Below are 22,901 nucleotides of genomic sequence, written 5' to 3'. Positions count from 1 at the left end.
GAATAGAGGTCTTAAATAAACAGTATCCATATTCTAGGTAGGATTTACCTTTATTAATAAATGTCTCTGATGCTTGCTTTCCCCCGTCGTCCCATTTTATTGACTCACGATAGTACCTAGCTAGCAATAGAAGATGAGGGCATGATTTGGAACAGTATCTTTCTTTCACGATAGCTCAGGAACAAGAATCTATGAATTTATGATGGGATGGGAGCCCTACTCGTATGTATAAACTGCTAATTACCGGAGCTTCGGTAGTGATGGCGAAGGTAAAGACGCGCGGCCCCGGATAAGCCCGATGTCCCTTATAGAGAGAGTACCGGTACGGCTAGAAATGACCGTAAGCTGGCTGGAGGCTGGAGGCTGGAGGCTGGAGGGAGAAAATAGCAGTAGGCCGAAATATACGAGTCAATATTTCAATATATAGAACGCCCCGTAGCATTACCCACCGATCGAAGGCTACTTGCTAATGTACATACAAGACAGCGTCCGTGCTTAATATGTGGCGCTTTTTCTTCGACGTTTGAACTAAACTCGGAGGAATCGAGCTTATTGCTAGACTACCTAGTCGTGAGCTTAGATGAGGTGAGATGTGAAATAAAATCTTGAGAAAGGGAATTGGAGATTAGTAGTTATTCCGTAACCTTCGCATATGTTTAAACGGTGTCTCCCCACAGAACTAAACCTAGTTGATACTACTATTATGCTACGTGTTGCGGTTTTGATTTTTTCTTTCTTTTTTTTCTTTTTCATAAGATCCGGGGGAACGATTAAAGGGATGAAGAATAGGCGGGAGATCTGCCAACTCAGATATGTATGGAAGTATGTACTGCAGTAGATATGTGATATATACGAAGTACTTCTCGTGCCGTGATCCATCAGATTCTAGGTCGGCTCGAGCTTCTAGGTCCAGGTTACCTACGTCCGGCGACGATCCGTAAGGTCGTCTGTTATGTAGGGATAAGAGGAAAAGTGCGTACCGTACTTGGCTAACTGTGGTCTTGTGCACCGTGGCTATGTCTGTTTGGAATGCATGCGAACATCTCAAATCGGGTAGACCAGGACTTAACCAAGGACAGAAAGGACAGACATGAAATTTAATAATTCAACATCCCTGTATACCACAAAAGCAGACCACTCAAATAATACCTTATTACCTTGTTTCTTATTCCTTAAGTTCGTGTTGCCCACATTCGAGCGCACATACACGAAACCAACCACGGGCCACAATTTTTTTTTAATAGCCACTTCTAATAGCCATTCAACCATTTGAATATTCAAGTATTGAAATTTGAGTAAGTAGTAGGTATGTAGTATTGAAGAGACATACATATAAGTGACTTACATATATAACGTCAAGTAGAAACATTGAATGAATGAATGAATGAATGGGTAGTTAGATAGATATATGTATTAGATGTATACATGTATGTTACATTCATCTTTTCGAGTAAAGAGATCAAACCGTACCTTGGTATATGGTCTATCACATGTACTTACTATAACGTAGCAATGCAATTAGACTTGATAAAAAAAGTAACGAGCATAAAGCCAAGGCAGGACTCATTTCTAAAAATGTCTTGGGTCCTATAATTGAGTTTAAAGTAATCTTCAATTTTCATACTATTATTGATAATTATTCTCTGCTTATAGATTATAAAGAAATATATTAATATCGAAATCCAAAGTACATAGTATGAAAAGAGGTAGTTAGTTAGTTAGATTGATTGATTGATTGTATGTAGGTAGATATGTATGTCCAGTACGTGAATCTCACAGCTAATGATGACGCCAGGAAGAAACCACCTATGCCACTATGTACAAGGTACATATAGATCTAATACTTGATTGTCTATCATTACGCATGTAACCGTTGGCTAGGGTTAACTCAATTTCCCACTGTGCTTGTTAATAGCAAGTACTAAATCAAGTACTAATCTAACGGTAGAACTTGCCGTAGCTCTGAGGTAACTTGCGCCAAACGGTGCATCAGTGCTTCCCCCCCCCTCCCTCCTACCTCCCCACTACAACTGGAATGAGTTTGGACCGTCTACCAACCGCGCTAAGCCTACACAACATTACAGGGCATTCAATCAAGCTAATTGAGATACGTACCACATTTCTCAGGGCTCCCCAGGGCTTTTCTCACTCAGTTCCCCCGGAATCCTTCATGTTTATTGGTCAACTACAAACTGCTGACTGCAGCTTCGACACACCCGACACTTCGGGCTTTTGGCTCGTTCCATCGATTCTTCCAGTCCACCACATCTCATGTCCCAAAATCCATCCGTCCATCCATCCCGTCAATTCCACTTTCTCCTCACTATTCATTCTCTCAACCTCCCCGCCAGTAGTTGTAGAGGTTGCCCATCTTTACAAGAAAAAAAAAGAGAAAAGGTTAGAAGAAGAAACCGCCGCCTACGACACTCTCCGGTTTCCGACTTCTCTTCCTTACTCGCTTTCCTTTTTTTTTTCTTCTCTAATTTCTTTCTCATTCTTCCTTCTTTGAACTTCCCGCACGAGATACCCCATTTTCCAACTCCTCAATTACCCTTACCTATTACACTCCTAGGCCCTTTCCTTACCCCCCGGTTTCACAATGCAAAAGCTCGCCAACATGCGTCACTGGCCCGAGAGGATGAGCCCCAACTTCGGCGCGTCGTCAAGACCAAACATGAATATGACCGCTATAAATCCACATCAGAAGGCTGGAGCTCCGGGAGCTTCGCTAAGTCCCTCGCCTGCCGCCGATAGTACTATTCACTTCGCCTTTAACGTTCCGTTCGCGTCCGATCTCGCCGGTCCTAACACGGAGGAGATACTGCATGCGACTGGAGAGGCTGTCTTTAGGTGGACGCACCCAGGAGATGCCCCCGATGATATCCCCGTTTACGACTTACCCGTCCACGCTCAGAACCTAGCCAATCTGCAGAATCTATGTAGAGAACTTACGAAAGGACCTTTACCGATCGAAGCACACGTCGTCTCAAGCGTACCGAAAGGTTTCAAGTCGCAAGTCACAACGGTGTGTCTTTCCGGTTCTCCGGAACTCGTCCACAAGAGCCGTGAGACCATCTTGAGCGATACCCCTTTAGCATTGGTATGCACATCTCGGCTCTACTTGTAACGTGATAAATGATTCATGTCGCTAAACTAAGAATTGTAGAGGTGTACTACTGTTGACGTAGATTATGGATTGATCGTCGATGCTCAAGCTGGTGCACTGCAGAAGAACGTCACCGATGCTCTAGATACTTTCGCCGTGTTCTGCGGTGTTGATATTTTTATTCTCGGCCCAAAACTTACTCCTACGGTCGACGGCCTAAATGGTGACGTCGAGGTTATTCGAGATCAAAGGTGGAGGGTCGCTATCTACGGAGATATCGAGTCTACGGAACACGCCAAGACCCAGGTTCTAATCTTCATTGACAAATTGGTATATTCCGAGCCTCGAATTCGTAACGAATGTTTAAAACGGAACTAATGTGGAGTATAGCTTGGACGTCAGCTGGATATCATGCGTTTTGAGAGCACATTGCACCCCATCGTGTGCGGCCGTTCTCGAAAGAACATCAAAATGATCGAGTCAGTTACTAATACGGCTATTTACTTTCCTCCATTCGCCCAATTACACCGCTACTGCCCGCCGAATGCGAGTCGTCGGAATCCAGAAGAGATATTTATCACTGGCGAGAATCCTCAAGGTATAGAATTAGCCAAGCGCAAGATCCACGAGCTGGTGAACAGGACAAAGCTCTTCATTAAGGATGCCGTAGTTTCACCTCCCAAGATTGATAGCATTTTACTTGGACGAATGGACAAGGTTCGAAAGATTATGGAGACTAACGGCACATTTATCATGTTCCCTCCTCTTGCCTCACAGCGCAACATGATTCGAGTTCAAGGTGTGGAAGGACTCCACATCGAACGCACCATGAAAGAAATCATGTCCCTCGTATGTCCCTAAGATGCATAACAGGTGATCGCGTACTAATTCGTAGCGTAGGCCGGCCAGTTTTACTTTGCGTCATGGTGGATCCAACAAGCTGGTATCTCCCAGCTTCCGGGTCCTCACGAAATCCGTGCCATGCTTGGTGACATCTCCGCCAGTTCCGACGCGGATATCTCCTTTGACAAAATGACGTTCACAATCAACGGCTCCGATGATGCCGTGAAGCAGGCCCTCGGCGTGCTCTCTCAGATTAAGTTCGTCAATCAGACTCAGCATCAGATTCGGGTCAAGATCGAGCTCGCCAATGAACATAAGGAATTCGTCTCGGGCAAGAAGAACGGCAAGATCAACAAAATCATGACACAGAGTAAGTCGGATAAGAATAATTCTTTAGCCTTAGCTAACACAATATAGGCAATGTTCAAATCATTTTTGACAGTTTCAGAGAGTACAATTTTGATATTGATGTTATCGCTCCCTCATACGATTCCATGAAGCAAGGAATGACGTTGGTAGAGCAGGAAATGCCTGCCTCTATTTCGTTCCACGTTCCTGACCAATACCACAAGCGAATTATCGGCATCGGCGGTCAACACATCCAGCGGATCATGAAAAAACATTCTGTTTTTGTCAAGTTCTCGAACGCTATGGATCGTGGTATGAACCTCCCCCGCCAGCGCGGCCAAGGCTCGGGCTTATTAACAGGCGTACTAGGAGGCATGGGTCGTGAAGATGACGACGTCAAAGTTGACAATGTCATCTGCCGTACTCCCGCTCGAAACGCTCAGAATCTTGAATTGGTCAAGACTGAGATTTTGGACATGGTGGATAGAGCAGTAAGTCACGGACATGTCGAATCTATACGATCTATCCAAGTCACTGACATGTCTTTCCGTAGCATTCCGAGTTCACTTCTCAGATTGTGCACGTTGACCGTCTCTACCATCGACAGCTTATTGCTCGTCTACAAGAGATCGAGGAGCTTGAGAAGAAGTGGAATTGCAAGATTGTCTTTCCCAGCACCGAACAGGCTAGCGATGAGGTGACCGTTACAGGTCCAGAATGGCAGGTACCTCTGTGTGCCGATGAGTTCCTGGTAAGTCTAGCAGAGCCTGAGCCATAACGTATAGTGTGTATAATGCTAACATCTACTCAAAGGGTATGGTCCCCGAAACTCACGAATTGGTCTTGACTCGTACTCCATCCCTTGTCAAATTCCTCGAGTCTCCCGAATTTGTTAACGAGCTTATTTCGAAGCTCAAGACTCAGCATGAGGTATCTCTTGAAGTACACGAGAATCCCGAGGAGAAAACTGAGGAAGGGGAGCGCACCGTAACTTTACTTTGGAAACTCACTCGCAACAATACTGGTGGCCTCCGCGATGCCATTGATTTCCTCATGCAGCAGTTCGCAGCTGCCAGCGTTGATGGTACCGTTGTCAAGGGTGCAATCCCGCGTCCGAAGTCGGACTCGTTCGAGGACTCACTTCAGTACTTTGATTCGAAATTGCTCCAGCACGCCCCCACTCCCATTGGCACAGACTCGCCTACGAAACCAGCGTTTGGCGAGGACATGACCCAACAGCGGACCACCACCATCTTTGACAAGCTCCGGAAGCCGTCTCAGCTCCTGTCTTCTCTTGACCGCAGAAAGAACAGCTCTCATTCGATGAACACATTTTTTAAGGGATCAAACAATGTGTCCAAGTCATCTCTCATCTCGATAGAGTCGACTCGCAGCTTTAATGCTGATCGAAACCCCTGGAACGATAGCGGCGTCAATCTTCCAGACGATGACAGTAACCCTTGGTCGAGCCGTCACTTTAGCAACGGCTACGACAATAAACTAACACCTAACAGCATACCCCACGGCGGTGACATGACACCGCGCCACGGCACGCGTGCGTCTGGCGACAGTGGTCGACCGTCGACTTCTCATTCCACAAATTCAGGATACCCCGGTCCGATTGGACCATACCGTTAGATTCCGTCTTTTAGATGCTCTACGTGCAATACCCCCGGCTGGATATACCCTGGCGTACAAATACCCGATCCTATGATCATGCATCGGTCGGCTCTGCGTTTTTCGGTCGATTTTCTCAACTCTCTGCTTTATAGTTTTGATTCATCTTTTATTTTTATTTTTATTTTCTTTTTAGGCTCTACGGTTTTATGGTTGTTTTTTCTGCCTTCTTTTTTTTTCTTTTCTCTTCGCTCGGAGGCTGCCAGGCGAAGGCTGCGAACGATTTTACTTGACGCTTATATCCACGAGTACATCTGGACATGATACCACGAGTTGCGCGAGGCGGAATACGGCGTTGCAGATTGGAGCGGGAGGACGCCGTCGGACGATACCACAGAAAAGCACAGAAAATTTGACACAGCTTAGGAAAAAAAATACCATAGTTGTTGCGTTTGCACTCGATGAGGTGGCGTTGGTTCTCTTTTTTATAGGGTTTAGCCTACTTTGGGGGTGCCTATCAGATATCCCATATCCTCACCATCCGTTCCCAAGACGAAGGACATACAAAGACAAGTTTCCATCATAATGACGGCAGCTATGTTTACAGACAAGGCGGACTGGAAGGGAGAAAAGGGGGGGGGTTCAGGGTTGGTTTGGGAGGTAGACTGCAACACGGGCTTGGAGGATGGACAGGCGGATACCACTATGGACGATTTGATGGCGTGGCTAGAAAGCTACGGCTGTACGATACCACAGAGATGATAGGCAATGATACCCTCTGGTTCTGAACAGTTTTGATATTTTGTTGTTGATTTCCTATTTCCTATTTCCCCTTTTTATGGTGGGGCTGTTGACTTATTGACAAGTACCTAACCTAGTAGATTATCCGTGACTTTGTTGTGAGTAAGAGAGGTTAAAAGTAAGAAGTAATGTGAAGATGACTGAGACAAATAAGAGAAATGTCCATGATGGTAAAATATGATTGGGCATACGCAAATCTCTGCCTTACTTGTTTAAGCGGAAGGGTCACGCGGACAAGGGAAACAAGTGGAAAGAGGAGATTCATTTACATTTGCTACTGCTATTGCTACTACTGCATATATACACGTATTGGAAGTGACCCAGGTTAGGTAACTACCTTAAGTAGGTAATTAGGTAGGTACCTATTAAAGGTAGGAAAAGTAATACGTGCTGGCAAATAAGCAGTTTTTAATGATGATGTGGTTGTGCCTTCCTATCCTGATTTATGTACTTTTATTCCCTCATCTTCCATCTTTCTTTCCTCTCCCTTACGTTTTAAAGTAGTTGCTTATTGAGATCCAATTTCGGTAAATTCAATTGGTTCTTCTACTTATACGTATCATTTTCTTCCATTAACAGGTACAAAACATAAATGTAGGTAATAAGAATCATCACCATCCAAGGTAACACAACGCCAACACGGACGGGAAACGCTCGAGCCTACTACCCTAACATCACCCTAACATCTACAGATGTTTCTATGCTTTCTATCACCTATAATATTTATTTCTTAACGCCACAGTAACATTTATCTGATCACAGCGCATTCTCGGATCGATAAAAATTTGTGTGTGTGCCGTCTATCATCTGCACCCCGCCTCGGTCCCAACGCCTCCAATACTACCTGAACCTCCTCTTTGCGATCTCTCGTCCAATAAATACTTCCCTTTCATTTTAGACATCCCGGAATATTCTAACCAATCGGAGAACGAAAAAAAAAAGGCTCGACAGACTGACAAGCATGTCGGAATCTCCCGCCAAACCCGGAGGGGCCAGCGACAACCCTGCCGTCGCCGCTACCGACGAGACAATAATCGCAGGCGCAGCAGGCATAAAGGTACCGGTCTCTCTTCTTAGAGAAGACGTCGTAGAGAACGCTGTCGACGACTCGGAAGACCTACCGGATGACGACTTTATAAAAGCAACCCAAACCAAGAACTATACGCAGCGACACCACCACAACAGGCCTCCAGGCAGGCTCGGTCGGGTCCAGGAGCTCGTTCCGTTCCCATTCCTGCCGAACGTGCGCCCGCTCACCATCTCGGACCTCGAGAGTTGTGTCGCACTAGAGGATGCTGCGTTTGCGGACCCGGCGCATCGGGCTACGAGGGAGAAGGTGAGTTGAGTTGCTTTTGTTTTGTTTTGTTTTGTTTCAGGTTCATATTTGATTTGTTGAAATATTATATCTTGGTTTGATATGTCATATTTGCTTCTATGTCGCTTTTGGATTACACGTGATTACCCCTATATCACATATACATACCTCCTATACCATATGTACTCTAATGAAAGAATCTAACGAAAGGAATTACTAACTCACAACTAGTTTGAGTACCGCTTATCAGTATGTCCAGAGTTATGTCTCGGTCTCTTCTGCACCGTCGCACCTGATAAAACTGAGGGCTTCGAGATCGATACGTTGCCAACAGCGCATCCCGTCGAGACGGGTCGCGAAAATGGCGCTAAAAGTGTTCTAATGGCGCATATCGTGGCGACACGATCGCACGACGAAATTGTCACTGACAAGGCCATGGATTACCCCCGTGACTTCCGCACTAATAAGCGCAACACAACCGGCTTGGGCCATCAAGAGGCTGGCGGTACCATCTGCATCCACTCGTTCGCCGTCCACCCTAAGCTCCAGGGCTGTGGCCTCGGAAAGCTCCTCATGAAGTCGTATCTTCAGCAGCTCAGGAATTCGGAGTGCGCGCTACGCTGCTCGCTTATCTGCCGAGGTGTAAGTACTATTAGTTTCTCTTCATCATTTCCTGCTCTTGGTCTCTGCGCAAGTTGTGACGCATCATACTAACGCCTTCTGCCTTAGTACCTGGTTACGTTCTATGAACGATTCGGCTTCTTACACCTTGGGGAGAGTTCGGTAAAATTTGGCGGCGGAGGTTGGCACAATATGTCACTCAGTATCACCGGATTACCCTCTTATTCGGCGAGACCAAAATCGCGAGGCTAATCGGTATTTCGGAGTTTCACTCCTAACATTTAGGCCAGACCAGACGGTAAATCGGAATGAGGTGTAAAGTAAGGTGATGTGAGATTTGCGTCGAACTCGTACAAGCAATAATTTGCGAGTTCTTATACCCAATCACGAAGGAAAGCTACCAGTAAAAGAAAAAAAAAGTTCGGCATTTACATACGAGGACAGAAACACGACGCTGCTTCTATGGTCCAATTGCGGTGATTTTATGCAGTTTGTTCATAGGCCATGTGGAACGAAGACTTTTCGGCATTTGCATAAATGATAATGGCAACCAGAGCTGGGAGTGAGTGAGTGAGTGAGCATATAGACAAGACACATAGACTACTAGCTAGGTAGCTACCTGATATTGCGCAACGTGCGTTTTGCCGTTGATGAATTCATCGCTCTATTATCATCACAGCTCTCTTCTCCCTTTTTAGTGATGCGTAATAATGATCGAGTTTTATAGCCTCTCTTTTTTGGTAATCCTCATCTGAGTCTACGAGCGTAGTAGCGAGTTCCTAATCAACATGAACCTCGTGACTCGCTCGCTTTTAACGTCTGTTCTTACGGTCGCAAGACTTAAATAAGATTTGAAGGAAAGAAAAGTAAGGGTTGCCCGAGATAGTAACCCGTCAAAGGGTGATGGATTGGGTACGTCATACGGAAGAGGACGGGTACCTAGGTAGATATATTGCATACATGCATGCGGGTTGTTTGTATGTATATACTTGGGTGGGTAGGGATATATGGTACGATACTTGGAATAAATAGCTAGAGATAAATAAGATAAAATAAAATAAAATAAGAATAGAAATATTCTTTAACCCCCCTCCATCCGATCCCGCTCTGAGATAAGTACCTAGAGGGTAAGGTGAGATAATGCAAGGGAGATCATTGTGCTGACGAGAGGCGTGGGATGTCGGATGGAAGGTGGTACATCGTATGTTTGGGAATGTTTAACATAGGTTAGGTGATACATACCTATATATATATGTCTCGGTATGTACTCCTTCGTTTGTAGATTACCTAGTGTAAGGAAATTAGGGTTTATCGAACAGACTGCTCGGTGTGATGAAAGGTTGGGAAAGTGTAAAATGTAGTATGTTTTAATGTTATTGACTTTACCCAACTAGCTTGTGTTTATCCGTATGTTTACCTGTATGTTTACTTCGGTAAGGTAGTTCCATATCCGTTTGGTGTTAATGTTGTTGTTAGGAAAGGGGTTTCTAGCGTATTTAGGTTATATAGGGGGTTAAAGAGTTTTCTAGTGGAAGTCCTTGGAGATGAATATCTATAAATAAAAAATGATATCGAAATAGCTTAGAACACATTTATATAGGTTGAAACTTCACTATTTTCTATGATATATTGCGGGTTTCGTTTATAGCTACGATTCTCGTTCGGTTAAAAGTTTCCATGATACACATTCATCTGTTATATTTTTAATAAGAGGCGTCAAGGAATTTGTGTTTACTTTATATACGTCCAGAACTCTATATATAGTGCCTAGGTCATTAAAGTACACATATAAATGAATAGAGATAGATAGATAGATAGATAGATATGTTGCTTGAGAATTGAAGGTGTAGTATTTAGATGTTAGAACTGCACTCAGTTACATAGGAAGGTGTGATAACTAACTGTATTTTCGCACCTTCGTGGTATTATTCGTATGCATATAAATACCTACATACCTAATAACTAGTTTAGGAACGTGTAGTATCTGCTCAGGTAGTCAATAAGTAAGACATTAAGTGCCTATACGAGCACCCGAGGCTCCTCTAGAACTTGGTATTATTTTATAGTTATACATTATTGAAACCAATTCCTTCAAGTAATACGTTATAACGGCGTTAGGATTTATAATTAAAATATATCTAGGGTATATGCTTAGGTAGTAACCCAATATTTCTCTTCAATGCTAAAAGTCACCTCCCAGATGATATTATAGTATGATACCTGGCAATGACTCTCCGACCATTCCAAGAACCACCTATCCAGCGCTCCGCCCGAAACTACCTAGCTAGTATCATTATTAGTTTTATAGAAGCAAGTTTTCGTGTCTCACTAACTACATAGTTCCCTATATAGGTATATATACCTAGGTATATATTTCACCTCTAGTGTCAACTCTCAGATCTCCTCCCTATGGCCCATCGGTACACCCCGAACAAACTGTAGTAAACCGCCAGTGGAAGTACAAGGAAACAGGACCATAACTTATCCCGAAACCCGCCAAATAAACAAAACGTTTACACCGACTACCCAGCTCCCTAGCCGAGGACGTATGTGCCTATATACCGGTGGCAAGGAGCCCAACCTACGGCCCTCTACCGACCATAAGAAGTAGTATCTAAGTAGAAGATGAGTTAACTAGGTAGGTAAGGTACGTAACCTTACAAGCTACGACACATCCCATAAATAGCTACTACGACTACGACTACGTACACTTTATATACCCAGCAACCTAACCCTACAGTAGGCAATTCAACACACGAGAAGAGTCGTAGAAAAAAAACAGTCACAGCACCATAATAAAACAACAAATATAAAAAACAGACCTTACGAAGTCGTACGTCTATCAAATGAGCACCAACCACACCACACTACACTATCTGCAAATTTCGAATCGGAGCGAAAAAAAAAAAATAAAAACTAAGATGCGACGAGCTACACTTTGACTTCAAATCCGGCACACGGAGCCTCCTACGCATATATGAATGTATGTATGAATATCATGTAATCCCTCGTCCGGTCGGTATTCTAGCCACAGCTCTGGATACACATGCGTGCTTTGTATACTCGATGCTCTGCCACTAGCTAGCTAGCTTGCTTTTCCCCTTCTTCTTCAAGTATTACCAATCGAAGTGTCCCCAAACCCACCTCGCCGAATTACTTAGTTAGAACTACGCCTCTACTCCTCGGTGACCTGCAAGTCCCTGAGGCCTTCTACCTTGAGCTCCTCACCGGTGGCGCGCGCGTAGATGTCCTTGACGTCGTCCGTGGTCGTCTCGAAGTGCGACGTTGCGTCGTAGCTCTTAGAGATAAAGACATTGTCCTTGGTACCGTCCTCGAGAGGCTCATAGAGCGGGATAGGAGGGCCCTAAATGAATCGTAAGCATAAACATACGTGACTGGCAGGGGTGGGGGGATATCAATGTCTAACTTACCAAAAATTGCTCCTCAATCTGGCCGAGGCGCTCAAGACCAGGTTGCAGCTCGAGGTGGTGGTTGGAAGAGGTCTCGGCAATCGTGGAAACGATAGCGATGTAGTAGCCCTTAGGGCACACGTTATGTGCTGACGAGACACAGGCAATGTAGATGTCTAGATTTATTAGCTATCGGTCCGCGTATTTTATCCTTACAACGTGGAGACTTACCGTTCTTACGGCCAACCTGAGACTGGGGGATAATCAATTGGCAGGAGTCGCAGTCGTTGGTACCAGCTAAGGGGTGCTTCAAGACGCAGATAGCCTTCAACACGTGGCCGACAACCTTGACTTTCTCGGAGAAGTACGAAGGGTCACCGAGAATTAGCTTGGCCTTGGTCTCGAACTTCATCTCGGGCTCGATGCCGGTCATGGTAGCCTTGATACCTGTCGCCCTGCCACCTTCATACACGACTTCGTTGACCGAAGTGTTGAGCATATATGTACCACCATAGATAGCAGATAACCGCGCGAAGCCCTGGGGCAACTCGCCGAGACCGTACAGTGGGTAGATATAAGGCGACTTGCCATACCTTGCTACCGAGTTACCGTACATCCTAATACGCTCGATAGCCTCGGGGGCCTTGCCGGCTTCATCACTGTACTCATCGTTAAGGTAAAGGGCCATGGCGTGACCGACGAAGTCGCGAGTAGAGGTCTCAAGGCCGAACTTGTCGTAAACCTCCTTCATTGTGCACTTGGTTATGTCAAGGCCTAACCAGAAATATATCGTCAGCTATTGTTCATCACCTTATAATTCGCTTCCACTACTCACCCTTATGTGTAGCAGGATCCTTCTGATCAAAGGTGCCGACCCATTCTATGAAGCTCTTCATCCGTCGCTTCTCGAAGATACCCATCAGGGGAGAGCGTAGAGCCTCGGCGGCATCTGAGGGGACCTTGGCAACGGTAGCCTTTGCTCCAGCGCCTTGCTGTACGAAGCTGCCTGCGACCTGCTTAAACTCGAGGTAGCGGGTAACGTCGGTAGAGACGAGGATGTTGGTCAGCTCGCCGGACGACATGAGGAACTTAGGAACTAGGTCGATATTCCAGTCGTTGGGTCGACCGTACTTTTTCCATGGTTCCTCGCCCTTCGTGAAATTACCATACTTCTTGAATAGCTATTGTTGGAAAAGAACAAAGTTAGTTCATCGAGATCATCGGCGAAGGTTAATCAGTAGGGAAAGTGGAATAAGTATGTACCGTCTCGAGGTTTACGGATGCAGCCTCTCTATATGGATATATTTGTTAGTAAATCGTCGAATACTTATAAGAGGATATATTTGTTAGGTGTTGTTGCTATTACTCACCCTCCGTAGTGATCATTGCGATCGATATGTAGAACCTTCTTGCCCTTAACACTCAGCACACTTGGAGTTGTTAGCTCAGTCCGGAACGTTGCGTCAGCGAACTACTATGATGTAATCCATACCCAGAGAGAATACACTCGGTTAAACCTGGGCGAGAGAATGCGTGTTAGCTACCTTATTAACTCAACATCACCAAGTTAAACAAGTTAAACCCCACCAAGGCTGTAGTAGACAAACGAAGTCTTAAAGTAGGGAATGCGGGGCCTAAAGGGAACTTACCGGTGCCCAAAACGATGACATCGTACTCCTTTGCGATCTCGTCCATGGTGTTTCCGTTGGTGCGATATATCTATGTAATATTAAGTAAAGAGTTCCGAGTCTTAAATCGTCAAAGTAGATTAGAGAGATATGTTTATTGACTCCAGGCCAAACGAGGAAGGATGTTTAGGAGAAGGAGAAGAAAAAAAAAGTATCGGTGAGAGGAAGGTTGTTGTGGTGGATACAATAAAGTAGCTTTGCTGGTTCGTTTATGGTTTAATGGTTTAATGGTTTAATGATTTAATGGTTCAATGGTTCTGAAGCTCGAGTTATCAATGGAACTGAACCACTGAACCACTGGAACACTAGACTGTTGGACCACTGAACCCCTCTAAAGGGAGCTACCACCAATCAACTCTAATTAACACCAACCCCGCGCTTGGCTTAATGTACCTAAGTACCTAAAGCAACCCCCCTTTTTTCCTTTCCCCCCTTTTTTTTTACCTTTTATTATCTACTACAGGGTATTACGCACTATTGATTGCCTATATTTGTTATAATTACCGCTGTCATTATATTAATATGCCTAACCCAAAATAAATATCTTACCTTTGTATTTCATACGCTTAGCAATTATGTCAAGTCATCCAATATGAGTTATAAGTTACCTATGAGGTATGTACTCAAGCTTGGGTACACTAAGACAGGTTCGCGGTTCAACCCTTTGACTTAATGTAACATATTTACATGCTCCATTCTCGGAGCTTATACTCTGTATCAATACATATACTCGTAAGCTCATGCTCTTGTCGAGGGCTGTTGAGGCTCTGTAGCATTAGGCGGAAGTGTAGACGGGTCAACATTTTCAGCCGCCGACTTTTCTGATGCCTCCTGTTGTTCCGATGATGGCTCTTGCTGCGCCTCCCTTTGTTCCTCTACTGATCCCGTCTCCTTCACGTCTTCGTCAAAATATGAGCTCGGAGTATAAGGGCGGTTTGTGCTGGCAAGATCGATTTCCGGGTCCGTCTCAGCTAACTTCCTTGCATCCTCCCATACGTAGTATCGTTCTGTCAACGCGTGCTTGATCGACTTCATCGTCTTGCGGACCTATGTATTACACATATGTATTAGCACCAGTAAAGGTCGTCGGTCTTAGACGTAGATTCTTACCTCTAATAGCCTATCCTCCATGAATTCCGCTCCGTTCGTAAGCTTTAGCCGGGCCTTCTCCTTCCGCGCCGTAGCAATGCGATTTTGTTCCTTGACGCATACCCACCAGAGCTTATGTAGATCCTCCCAGCTTTTATGCCGCAGCTCTTCAACGGTCCACCCGCGCCCGTGCTCGGAATCCTCGTCAGGCGTAAGCAGGAGCTTCTCCTTAGAGTAGAAAAATTCCCATAGCCCGTGGTTCGGGTCGACCTTAACGTCCGGTTTGAAATCTACCGGTTTTGGTACCTGATCCTTCTCGATGTTCATCCGAAACCGTGGACCGGACCGGTATATGCTGCTCAGCCCACGCTGTTTGTTGTTGTCGCGGCGCGCCCGGCGCATACTTCGGTCTGGGGTCGAGGAGAACGGACAGCTTTGAGTCGCAGCTCTTACCAAGAGCACGCTCAGAAAGGACGGGTTCGCAACATGCTGATTCCCAGTAGCGCTTATTATCCGACCAATTGTAGGCCGGAGGGAGGTAGTTGTGGCCATGAATTTACTACCTCGTACCTCAGCAATACCGTACAGGTAGGGTATCCCAGTAGGTATGCGATATGTATTAATGTATAAGTTAATGTGATCTTTGATCTTTGACTGTAACGGAATTGAATTTTTGGGTTAATCCGATATTGTCGAGGTTAATCCGATAAGCTATCAGCAAGTGGGTATCTTACCTAATATTAGGTATTTTCTTTACTTACATAAGTCAATATTCTGATCCACCAAAACTGTGGCTTGGCACTTCTATCATGGATTGTTATATATATACGATTACTATTTCAAATATGCAAGTTGACGAGATAATTTTATTATACGATCAATCTGTCGCGTCGTGAAGAAGTTGACTTGGGTACGAGATGGGAAAAGAGTACTATCATGGTAAAAAAGTATGAAATAGAACAATGTTTGCTTGTAACTGTGCTTGTAACTGTGCGGTATCAGACTAATTTTTGTCAGATTGTTAGGCTTGAACAGTATTTGATAGGTTAGGTAGGTACCTAGTGTTGAACTGGTAGCAAACCTTTTCCATCGTGTCTTAGTATTGTTGATTAAATCTGTGACTTGTCACAAGGTTAATATCGTAGGTTTGCTTAAGCTTTTCCCTGGCATCTATTATATACCCAATAAGGTAAATTGGGCAGTGTTGGGTTGGGGCTAGACTGCTGGGGCAGGATGTCAGTCCGACTCCCCTTCTATAGCAGGTCTCTCCTTGTGCAGTGACCGCAGTGACCAGATAGTAGACGTAGACATATACTCCGATACTAGACTTTGCTCTACGTGTACGCCCCTAGGCTTATCAAATATCCCTATTATCTTTTCTTTTCTTGAAAACCATTCCTTCGTCCAATCAATATGACTATGATCTGCAATGTAAGTGTTTTTGCTTTTCAGCACGGAACATATGCAAATCAAACTTTATTATAACCTAGGGCACTTCGGGCTTGAATTGATGCGAGAAAGTAAATGTCTTGTTCTAGTTTGCGGTCGGTTCTAGGATAATTGTCGAAGTTCGTGTCTTCGTAAGTCGTTATAGAAGGAGTCTATATTTACTCTCTATAGCTAGAGAGACTTATTTAATTGGAAGAGAGATTGCATTCTTATAGTATCACTGCTTTTTGAGATTTGCAGGAGATGACGGAAGCTTTAGCATGCCATCTTAGAAGGCTCGTATCGACGAATTAAAGTAATTATCAGATGTCATCGTGGGAGAAGGAAGAAATCTCGTGACCGTATACGCGTTTCGAAAGGGGGGGCGAAGAAGTTATCGAGGTCAGGAAATTAGAAGGAATGTCGTTATTGTCATAACGAAAGGCCAAAACGGCAAGAGTCGACGCGGCGAGAAATGAGGTTCTGTTGATGATAAGCTCTGGGCAGTGGATACAATCTCGGTAGCGAGTTGAGGCTCTGTCTTTAGATCCCGCTTTCTCCAAAAGTCAAGCTCACGGCGGGTATATGGAGCACTGGAGACATGCTACAACCATGACTATTGCCAGCTTCTGGGGAGTAGGCATGACTCCATATCCATGGGGCTTCGTGTGGGGGGGGATTTAGGAGCGGATGATAACCTACACTACGACAGTTGCTTGTATATAGATAGGGGTCGTCGACGAGGACTATTACAAACATCAAGAGCGTTACTCGGAATACTTTGATGATGCAATTCTCGAGCCTCACCTAAACTCCTTACTGTTGTATTTCTTTGCAATGAATTTTCCCATATAGGTTTGTAAGAGGAAACCCCTGAACTTGCAAGTAGCGCGGACGTGCTTATGCCGGGACACCATTCTTAACTCGGATAGCGCTCTCTCTGATGCTAAATACAAAATATATTTCCATACCTACCTAGGTACTTACCTATGTAGATATTATAACACGTAAAAGACACAATATAACCAGATGATTCTTTCACCATACATTTGCTCTATTATGTATCTATCTCGAATACTACACACGCATTGTAACTGTTGTAACTGCAGGCCAATATGTACCTAGGAAGAGGGTACCGTCTTGGAAACAGTAGTCCGTATTTCGCAACGAGGATGTTCCATGTAAGTACATTCGCCGCAGAGAATCCAAGCAGGAGAAGAGACCCACCACGACGTCTGAATTCTCCTAGCCTTCACCGAGTTTATAACCGTCCTACTGTAGGCTCGGTGTAATGGCGAATAGTCCAGCCGTAGTCCAGCCTCAAAAATTCTCGTAAGACAAATTGAGCTATTCGATGGCGGTAAAGAAGTGTCATCCAATAACTTCCTCGATATTTCATCTGATACGTAAGCTGGACACAGTGGAAAAAGTAGATACTATCCCGACTTAGACTACGTTAGAAGCGCCGGCACTAGGACGGACTAAGCGCTCCTCTGTCGAGAAAAAAAAATCAATATGCCTACCTTAAGGGCCAAGGCAAGTCTAGCTTGGCGATTTCGGTTAGCAATTAGCCTGGTCAAGACGCCTCACTCTACATAGTACTATCATAATGCTACGTGGTAGCGCAGAACCTGCAGGTCATACGTACTGGTTGACGCCGCCGAGATTTGGGGTCGGAATAGGCGACGCTATTATCGCTGTCGAAAGCAAGGATCTGGATATCGCGCTTCTTTCCTATGTAGCTAGTATTTTCGTACGTAGATCCTTTGCCCTAGATTAGTAGAATCTCTCGGGTTGTAAATATTCATGCAAAATGAAGTATTGATAGGGCGTCAGCCAAAACACCCTTTTAGGACATATACTATTGTCATAATCATATAAGTCGTATTTTGATCTACAAAACTTGCTAGGGATTGTTTTCTAGCTATTACTTGACTGGTAATATTTTCTTTCACATCATCCTTGACTCGATATGCAACTGTTTTATCACTGTATTTCGTATGCCTCATTCTATATCCAAGTTGTGGACTAGTTGTCTTGGTTGGACGTAATTGGTTTTACGAAAATCGTGACGCTCGACTCGACATGATAATAGAGGCGCTAGAATAATACAGCTGAAACCAGCGGTAGGTATTTTAAAATACGCTTATTTAGATAGGGGGGGAAAGGCAGGCTTCGATATTTTTAAATCTTACTACTGTATCAAGCTATTCTACAAAATATACAGAGCGTTGACGTATACTAAACGGCATTTACCGTCTAAACGGTGTATCGAAGCTCATAATCTACACGCAGTGTTTACCGAATCCCTCCACCGGAGTTAGCGGAAGCTATCGTCAAGCTATCTAACTAAGTGCTTCGTCAGATAGATTCCCGACGGGTGTATGTTGCCTGCGTTACGAACTAGCCATGTTCGGGACGATCGTGATGGCTTGCTTCTCCCGGCGGGGTTTCTCATAGCTTCTATATAGTTGATACATAGTAGACGATCATTTCGTGATTACATACCGTTAAAACCGAGTTTTGTAATATCAAGTATGGGATGCGGAATGTCTTCACCATTCGTCATATCAAATGGTAGGCGTACGGGTAGCCAGCGTGCATCACCGAGTCTAGACAGGTCTAGATGCAGAAGATTGACTTTGATCTGCCCGCACTACCTTTCCTCCCATTTGCAGCAGCGACGAGTAACATGACTCGAACGAATCCCGGAGAATTCGGGATTTACTCCTCCCACATGAGATTGACCTCTTTTTTTGCTCATTTCTAGATAGCTTCTGATTGCACTGCGTGCCAACTAGAGCCAATGCTTCGTGTGCCGTGCCCAACGAGCTGCGGGGGGAAGAAAGACTTTGAGCGCTAGATCATCTCGAAATAAACAAGTATGGAAAACCATAACAATAGCCATAGCCGAGAATCCTCTAAGGCACAGCTCGTTTAAGTCATAAATGTATAAAAATTTGATGAGTAATTCGAATGCTGAAATAAGCGACTTAACTAATACATGATGAATATCGTATTGCTAACCTTGGATGAAACCTTGGATGATGAAATAATACTGGTTCGAAGTGAAGTGTTCAAAGTCAAAGCTATAATAATAAGTCTTTAGAGAAGCCGTGTTATGTACGTAGATGCAAGCATCGTGAGTGATTCTTCTGCGTGTAGATGAAAATGCGTCAAGGCCGCTATCCTAGGCGTTGATCTTTTCCATGCCGAATGCATAACTTTTCTTAATGCACGGTATTTCAGGTAAACCTTGTCTAGTTTGGAAACTCGGCTGATAGAAGCCTATCAGGATCGCAGCTCATAAGATCTTCATCAGTTGTTCCCCTGCGGATTGCCCTTATCGGAAGCCCGGACGTTTTCTTCAGGACTCGAGACAGGCCATCCCCGGACACGACCATCAGACCCTAGGGCGAAACCAGCTGATGCTTGCCCTGTTGTCGCAACTGGTGTAACCGTCCACGTTGGGGGGGAACCAGTGCCAGAACCATGCGTGCAATCGTCAATGCTTCAAAGTTCCTGTTGTCCGCAATGTTGGTTTAGTTACTAACTAATGCTGTTATGTGTTATGGTAATGGTAATGTATGATGATGTTATGAACAACTTTGGTCTGAGTCGCTGCGGAACGAGGATCTCTCACGGGCGGTCTTCGCATGATAGGACCGGGGGAAGCTGGCATCTGGATCCTGTTCTATGAATAATCAGTTGTCTACATAATTTCGGAAGCAGTAGATGCGCGCCTCGCCCGCAAGCGCGCCATCCAGCAACTTTATATAATGATCGTTGGGTGTGGCGGTGGGGGAATCATTGCCGGCGGCACAGCGTACCTACATTACATCCCGTACACATACTACACATACATATCAGTAACCACACATATCATACATACATTTTACTATCCCACGTATACACGCATGTACATACGATAACACGTATTCGTCATGGTTCGTGCCAGCCCTGTCTCGGGGGTTAAGGGTTAAGGGTTATTTGCAATAATCTGTAACCGCGTCACTAAGGGGATTAGGGGATTCGTATATACGTATTATAGAATTCGCAATGAGAGAAGTCTCCTAAAAGAAATAATAATAATAAAAATTAATAAAAAAATTAAAAATAATGCCCGTATGGGTTTTCCTTAGAGTTTTTGACTATGCTTCCCCGGGATCCGTCCCCGTCGCGGGAAGTTATTTTGGCTTGGGAAGCTTGGGAAACTTGGGAGCTTCCATGGTCCCTTGTCACTCCAACTCCCCCTTCTCAATGGGGGTCACGATGTTGCGGTCGAGCTTGGAAAAATTCCCATGCGTAACAGCGGCGGTATCGGCACTTGAAATATCGTCTCGTCTTTGACATGATTACCACATTTATTGAAGAGACGATGCATAGTCACACGGTCATGAAAAACCTCGCATACGAAGATGGGGGGGGCAAAGGGTTCCTGAATTCGGTATGATAGGATAAGATTTCGGTGCAAGCTCGGCCAGGGCGGTTGGCGATGATGCAAGAATCATGCTAATAAACCTGACAGGCACTGACCGCCAAAACAGGAGAGGCAAGGAATTAGGGAATTGGGAATGGTTGGACTAGATACAAAAGTCGGGACTGAAAGACGTTAAACCAAAAGGGGTAGCATACCCTGAACACATCCTTGTCTACTAGCCACGGATTTCCTTGACCGCACCTGGATTGATGCATAGCTATATCCGGATAATTGCAAATAAATCTAAGAGATGATCGTCAAAGTATCTGGGTACTTGACCAAACTTATGTATCTACATTTATGTAGATACAAATGCAATGTACATGTCCTCGCTCACCTTCGATGGTACATAACGAAGCACCACGGGTTGATAAGGGTTGGCTGCTAGATGATGAATGAGAATAATGATGATGAGAATCTGAATAAGAACTACCTTACCTACCTAGTAATATGTATGTGAGGTCAGCAGGACGCTGATGGACGCTGATGAATAATATCTAATTCAACAGTCCCCTTTCCGGCCTACATAGAACATAGAGAGAACTTACATAACCCGCCTTCTTTGTTTTTGATTCCGACCGAATTTGCCTCTTGTTGACCGCGTAATGCCTGCTGACCGAGAAGTGACGGTTTTGAAGTTCTCACGGCCCGTCTCGATTTTTTTTTCTTCGGGAGCGTCAACTTCGTCACTCTTGCGGCTTGACTGGTCCGGCGGATACCCGGCTGTGTGCAGGGACCTCCTTGCGACATGGGTTGCGTCTCCAAGTCCACCAATAGTGAACGGGCGGAGGTGAGTGTGTATCTTGTAGCAGTACCTACCCTATATTTGTATGTAGCACCCCCTGGTGAGCGAGTATAGTATGTACATATCTTACTACTCTCATACAGATAGAGTACAGATTGATATACCAGATACCATTGAAGACACAAAAGGGTCCGCGAATGATCAGTTGATATTGATATCATCTGCACTCGAACGTTACGTCTCTGAAGCAAGTCATTCCCCAACAACTTCTCGTATTTTCATCTGGTTTCGATCACAGCCTGCTGGGGACGTAGGCGAACTATTAAGCTTAGAAGATACCCAAATATGTAATGATGACGCCCCTAAGTCGTTTGCTATACCATCCATATTCGAATACTTGACTGTGCTATAGAGTAGATACTGTGTGTGCATGTGTGCGTGCGGTTTAGGAGGTTTGTACGTGTGTATGTGCTACGATCAACACATACGCATGCGTACATAGCATCGTATTGTACACATCTACCTACCTAGTACATAGGTAAATTAGGTAGTCTAATGTAAGGTTATATAGAATCGGCTAGAAGTAATAAGAGAAGTTCATAATGCTAGACTAGCAGTACACGATGCCTATCTTGTTTACGTGCTTCCTACGAGATGCGATTCATTATCAACAGAAACCCTCTCAGCCGCCTATCCCTGCCACAGAATCGGAATGTCCTTTTTCGATCCTGCACTATGTATGGTAGGGTCCCAAAACCGGTCGCCAAGGATATAAAAGCCCTCATCCAAACAACGATAGACCTATAAAACTTGGAACTCGGTGATGCTTAACAAATAGATGACTATTCTTTCAGGTCGAAGCGAGGCTACGCATTTCGCTTCTCGTCTCACCTTTACTACTTCAGATCCTATATAGACGCTTAACTTCAATAGTAACTAACTAGTGCAAGTTAAACATACACACACCCATACATATGAGTGATGCCAGATGACAAAATGCCATGTGGGAGGTGGGACTCCCGCCATCTAGGAAAACCTACGGGATCTTGATGAAGAGAACTCGTTCAGTGCCTTGACCTTGCTGACATGGTGTGTTAGTGCCCCCCTTACCTTTAACCCCTCTCCATCGAAGGAAAACCAAAAAAAGGAAAACACCAAGCCCCCCGTCGTAGAAGGGTTATGGAAGGACTGGAGACACAATGGCCTTTTTAAAATGGAGCTTTGCAGTTACACAAGCTGGGTCCCGTACGCGTGCCGTCTTGATTAATTCGACTGAGATTCGGGCCATGTCGCGCATATTCAGATCTGCCCACCTTTTGGAGGCTGAAGCTGAGGTGTCCACTCTACGTTGCACAAAACCCGCAGCAATGGTTGACAGAGGATGTGGTGGATGGATTTCTACGGTTTTGT

The 22,901-nt window shown here is 44.7% G+C and overlaps 4 protein-coding genes across 4 annotated transcripts; 2 read left to right on the top strand and 2 right to left on the bottom strand.

Moving 5' to 3' along the window:
* Positions 1 to 2,599: 2,599 nt before the first annotated feature.
* GL218_08672 (uncharacterized protein) lies at positions 2,600 to 5,935 on the top strand (the record flags this gene model as incomplete). The annotated part of the gene is made up of 8 exons (XM_033585479.1): positions 2,600 to 3,100; positions 3,167 to 3,436; positions 3,497 to 3,955; positions 4,007 to 4,319; positions 4,367 to 4,609; positions 4,667 to 4,788; positions 4,851 to 5,048; positions 5,111 to 5,935. The coding sequence occupies 8 exons, from the start codon at positions 2,600 to 2,602 to the stop codon at positions 5,933 to 5,935; spliced, it is 2,931 nt and encodes a 976-aa protein (XP_033440621.1).
* Positions 5,936 to 7,676: 1,741 nt separating this feature from the next.
* GL218_08671 (Polyamine N-acetyltransferase 1) lies at positions 7,677 to 8,903 on the top strand (the record flags this gene model as incomplete). The annotated part of the gene is made up of 3 exons (XM_033585478.1): positions 7,677 to 8,051; positions 8,262 to 8,672; positions 8,760 to 8,903. The coding sequence occupies 3 exons, from the start codon at positions 7,677 to 7,679 to the stop codon at positions 8,901 to 8,903; spliced, it is 930 nt and encodes a 309-aa protein (XP_033440622.1).
* A 2,923-nt stretch (positions 8,904 to 11,826) lies between these two features.
* GL218_08670 (Rab GDP-dissociation inhibitor) lies at positions 11,827 to 13,756 on the bottom strand (the record flags this gene model as incomplete). Its single annotated transcript, XM_033585477.1, has 8 exons — positions 11,827 to 12,015; positions 12,083 to 12,237; positions 12,293 to 12,835; positions 12,897 to 13,242; positions 13,325 to 13,352; positions 13,432 to 13,491; positions 13,554 to 13,578; positions 13,711 to 13,756. 8 exons carry the CDS (start codon positions 13,754 to 13,756, stop codon positions 11,827 to 11,829), a joined length of 1,392 nt encoding a protein of 463 aa, XP_033440623.1.
* A 731-nt stretch (positions 13,757 to 14,487) lies between these two features.
* Positions 14,488 to 15,390, bottom strand: GL218_08669 (54S ribosomal protein L4, mitochondrial; the record flags this gene model as incomplete). The annotated part of the gene is made up of 2 exons (XM_033585476.1): positions 14,488 to 14,796; positions 14,860 to 15,390. The coding sequence occupies 2 exons, from the start codon at positions 15,388 to 15,390 to the stop codon at positions 14,488 to 14,490; spliced, it is 840 nt and encodes a 279-aa protein (XP_033440461.1).
* Positions 15,391 to 22,901: the final 7,511 nt, after the last annotated feature.

This window comes from Daldinia childiae, assembly GCF_008694065.1.
Source record: "Daldinia childiae strain JS-1345 chromosome Unknown Scaffold13, whole genome shotgun sequence".
Lineage (NCBI taxonomy): Eukaryota > Fungi > Ascomycota > Sordariomycetes > Xylariales > Hypoxylaceae > Daldinia > Daldinia childiae.
This window is presented reverse-complemented; position numbering and strand designations above follow the sequence as displayed.